We start from the raw sequence: 4,759 nt of genomic DNA on the forward strand, positions 1-4,759 counted from the left end.
TATCCACCATATCCACCGTACCCGCCGTTTCCATCATCACCACCATACCCAGACCCGGTTCCAGATTCTCCACCGCTGTCTCCGCCAAACCCACCAGCGCCACCACCTGCACCTTTTCCAACCCTGTCATTATACACATCTCCATTACCTCCGCCGCGATCTTTCTGTCTATGGCCGTTTCTCGATGGATGTGTAGCAGCAACACCATGATGGCCATGGTCATCGGTGAGGACTGTTCTGGCGGCACCACATATTCCTAAAGTCGAAACTACCATGAAAACAACGGTGATCACAAACTTTGGGGTTATCATCATGGGATCGGATCGGAATTTATTTTTTGAAATTAAAACCCTAGTTGATTTATAACTTATTAGGCTCATGAATATTGCGAAGATGGGTATATATATAAAGAATGAAGAAGATAGCTATCTCCTTAACTACCTACCCTTGGTGAAATATTTAGTGGACTAACCTCCTGATACGTTAACTTCACGTATACTTAATAACTAAGAATCATTATTAGTCAAACTTATTAAATTATTTAAGGGTTCTCAATTATCAACTTTACATAAAATTATCGTTACCACCTGAGTTTTCACCGAATGAATAGTGCATTTTTTCTCTTTGTTCCAACACCGATTATTGTGTTGTGCTTTTCATATTTTTTATTTCTGCTAAAAGACATAAAATTTATAATTTATAATTTAATGTTTAAATTTAAAATTTTATTATTTAAAATTTAAAATTTAAAATAAATAAAATAATTTTAAAAAAATTAGCTAAAACTTTTTTTTGACTCCCTAACATTATTTGATTATCAAATAGAAGTGGCAAAGTCAAGAATGAGTCATGGTAGGACAAATTATTCAAGCTAAGTTGATATGAAGACTCACACCATATTAGAATTACTTATAATCTGTATCTATTTAATTTTTTTCTCTAGAAAACTATATATTCAGATATTATTTGTGTGATATTTTACAAGGATTGTCTATTTATAGGTTAAGAATAAGTTAAATTTAATTATAATGACAAATTAGCATGAAATTAAAATCAAAATTAGTACCAACTATATGTTTAGATATATGATGTATCAATCATAATATATTCTATAAATTGTAATTTATTAGTATTATCTATCTATACTACTCTATTTTGGGTTCTGAAAATTAAAAATTTTTTATAATTGTAATATATGATGTATCAATCATAATATTCTACAAATTGTAATTTATTAGTATTATCTATCTATACTGCTCTATTTTGGGTTCTGAAAATTAAAAATTTTTTATAATTGTAATATATGATGTATCAATCATAATATTCTATAAATTGTAATTTATTAGTATTATCTATCTATACTGCTGCTTTATTTTGGGTTCTGAAAATTAAAATTTCTCGATAATTGTTTATTTGAATATTTAATTTATATTTTCTGTATTTGATTATTGTGGCCAATAGCCATTATTTGATAATAACTCAATGAAAATAGTAATATAATGAGTAGTTAGAAGATCTTAAGAGAACTATATCACCACGAAATTAACTATTAAATGATATGAGAGTCTAGGATTTTAAATTTTTTTAGGTATTATTACCTCTTGATGTGAGACAATCTTTTAAGTGTTAGTATTTCGAGGCTCATAATTAATATATGGACAAAGACATAAAAGGACTATTTATATTTGGATGCAAAAATAATTAATACAAATTAAGGACGGGGTTTGAAACAGAGACAGAGATTAAAAAATTAATATTAAACCTTACATTCTAAAAATATTTAAAAAATTAAAATTTTATATTTTAAAATTAAAATTTTAATTTTAATATCTAATCACTAAAAAAAGTAAATTTCAATTTTTCGGTCTCAATCTCAATCTCTAAAAACAAACGCCATCAAATGAACCGAAATTTGTGTTCAAGATTGAAGGGGAAAAAAGTGGTGAAAATAGGCCAAAAGAGGCAAAATGGAAAAACGGTAGAGTTGACCTTTATATATCCAACTTGTCCCACGATAATGGAGAATTAAATGCTTATCCCTTTTGTATTGTATGTTTGCATAGTTCTTTGATTTTATTGCATGAGAAATATAATGCTCCAACATGATGTTTGTGTTTCATGCCTTTCTGGGTTGTACTGATTACTTGGGAGAATTATTAGTGTTGTATTGATTACTTGTGAGAATTATTAGTATTTTTTCGAAAGAGATTTAGAGATCATCATCACGGAAGAAGAAAATAGAGTTGAATTTTAAAGTAGTCTTTAAAATTACATTTAAATTTTAAAATGATTTTTAAAATTAATAATTACTTAAATTTATTTTTGAAGTTGCACTTCGAAAATCATAGTAATCTTTAAAATATTTTTTGTTTATCAAAAAGTTGAGCTGGATTAATTTCTATTAAAATGTTGTCGTTTTATATTTAAAAAAATAGCAATCCCCTTCTAAAATTCTAATCCCTTCTTCTTCAATTATGTTCTTCTTCTTCAATAGATTACAAAAATAAAAACTAGCAATACAAAATATCACACAAAAAAAAAAACAGCATCAATTAAAAAAAACCAATCAACCTAAATAGCAAGCATCAATCAACCTAAACAGCAATAAGCACAAAAAATATCAACAATAAAAAAGAGCAATAATTATAGAATAGAAAACTGCTAAAATCAACCATTGTTGTTATATTGAAACATGATCAGCAGCAACAATTACCCAGAACATTAAAGAATAATGATTGAATAACTAAAAAAATAAAAAAAACTCACCATGGCTGAAAGAGAGAACTGAGCCAGAGAAGAGAAGAGGAAGGCAGAGGGACACAAAGAGGAGACAAGAGAAGATTGCCGATGCGCGAGCAGTGGCTGCGATGACTAGAGAGGGAGGCAGAAGCAAACAGTGATGGCGACGCAGAGGGATTGACGAGCGGCGCGGCGACAAGATGGAGGCTAGCGAGCGGCGCGGCGATAAGATGGAGGCTAGCGAGTGGCATGGCAACAAGACGACGGATGGTGAGTGGTGCAGAATTTAAAGTCCACAAACTAACTGGCAAGTACACCGGGTCGTACCAAGTAATACCTCAGGTGAGTGAGGGTTGATCCCACGAGGATTGATAGATTAAGCAACAATGGTTGAGTGATTTACTTAGTCAGACAAGCAGAGAATTATGTTTGAGAATTCAATTGCATTAATAGTAAATTCAAAGAATTAAAGGCAAATAATAAATTGATGTGAAGAATATGGGAGAAAATAATTAAGGTTTTAGAGTTGTTTATCTTTCGAATTTTTATTTCTTACCAACTATTTTAATCATACAAGATTCAATTCATAGCAAACTATATGTGACTAAACCCTAATTCCTTAGTAATTTAGTCTCATATAACCTAGTTAACCGCCAATTCCTTTGTCACTTAATTTCAATTAGAGGTTTAAAAGTCCAATTCTAGTTTATGTGCCACAGAAATCCTAATTATCCAAATATAAGAGGATTATATGTCGCGTATCCCGTTAAGTCCAGATAATTAGAAATTTAAGATAAATTGTTTTCAAGCTGTTGTTTAGATAAATTGCTTTTCCAAGGTTTACAAGAATTCAAATAGAATAAGGGTTATTCTTCCGATTTACCCGAATCCTTAAAATGATCATAAGGTAAAGAACGAAAACAAATTCTTGAATTAGAAATCAATACATTAATTAAAATAGAAGAGTAATAGTATTAATTCATAGAATCAACAGAGCTCCTAACTTTAACAATAGTGGAGGTTTAGTTGCTCATGACTCAGAGAGAAAACTAGGATTCAGAAAAAACTTAAAGTGCAAAATAAGGTAAGAGAGAAGAGAGAAGTCCTCGACGGACTGAATCTTTTCCCTTTTATATCTAATCCTCATTAATTTAAAATATATTTTCTAAAACTAAATAATATCTTTTCCTATTGTAAAATAAAATAAAATTTTAATCAAAATTACTAGAAGATCTCGTGCTGACTTGTGCATAGACGTGGGGACCACCAACTTTGCTGAACCTGGCACCAGTCCACCGGTGTGATTATTGTGGCTTTCCTTGCTCTTGACACTAAACTTGGAGAATCCCAAGTTCAGTTCCACCAAGACAGTGAAGATGGAGGCCTTGTGATGATCCTGGCACCAAACTTGGAGGTTGCCAAGTTTGGCGCCATTTTGGTGGCGTTTGGTGCGATGATTCCAGAAGAAAATTATAGACTATTATATATCGTTAGAAAGCTATGAAAGTTGGATTTCCAAATATGCTAGAACCGCGTCAATTAGACCTCTGTAGTTTAAGGTATGCTTGTTGGAGTGCAAGGAGGTCAAGGTTGACAACATCATCCACTTTCTTCCTTTTCTTCTACACGAACTCTGTCAAATTTGTTCAAATGCTAGCTAAAATTAATCAAATTGCACACAACTCAAAGTAGCATTCATAGTGGCTTAAAAGGACTTAAATCTTAATTAAAATTAACAAATTCGAATGCAAATTCACTAAAAAAATATAGAAAAGATGCTCACGTATGAGCGAGTGGGGCGGCGATGACAGAGAAGGTTGAGGCTTTGTGATCTGTATCTGTCTCTACTATGTTTGAATGTGAGAGACTAGGTTAGAGAGAGGGATGAGCGGCACGGCACTGAAACGGAGGTCAGCGAGATACGGCGACAGCGAGGGTTGAGGAGAGTTCCGTGTGTTTAGCATTGTGAATGTGAGTGTATTGTTGGAGAGGGAGAGAGCATTTGGGGAGGGAGAAGGGA

At 32.0% G+C, this 4,759-nt stretch overlaps 1 protein-coding gene across 1 annotated transcript in view; it reads right to left on the minus strand.

Annotated features, from left to right (window-relative positions):
* LOC127743843 (glycine-rich cell wall structural protein 1.0-like) overlaps positions 1-314 on the minus strand; it is a 609-nt gene extending 295 nt beyond the window's left edge. The window contains exon 1 of the mRNA XM_052256016.1: positions 22-314. Coding sequence (XP_052111976.1) covers positions 22-314 — 293 coding nt within the window. The remainder of the gene's footprint in view (positions 1-21) is intronic.
* Positions 315-4,759: the final 4,445 nt, after the last annotated feature.

Source organism: Arachis duranensis, unplaced genomic scaffold (assembly GCF_000817695.3).
Source record: "Arachis duranensis cultivar V14167 unplaced genomic scaffold, aradu.V14167.gnm2.J7QH unplaced_Scaffold_165934, whole genome shotgun sequence".
Taxonomy (NCBI): Eukaryota; Viridiplantae; Streptophyta; class Magnoliopsida; order Fabales; family Fabaceae; genus Arachis; species Arachis duranensis.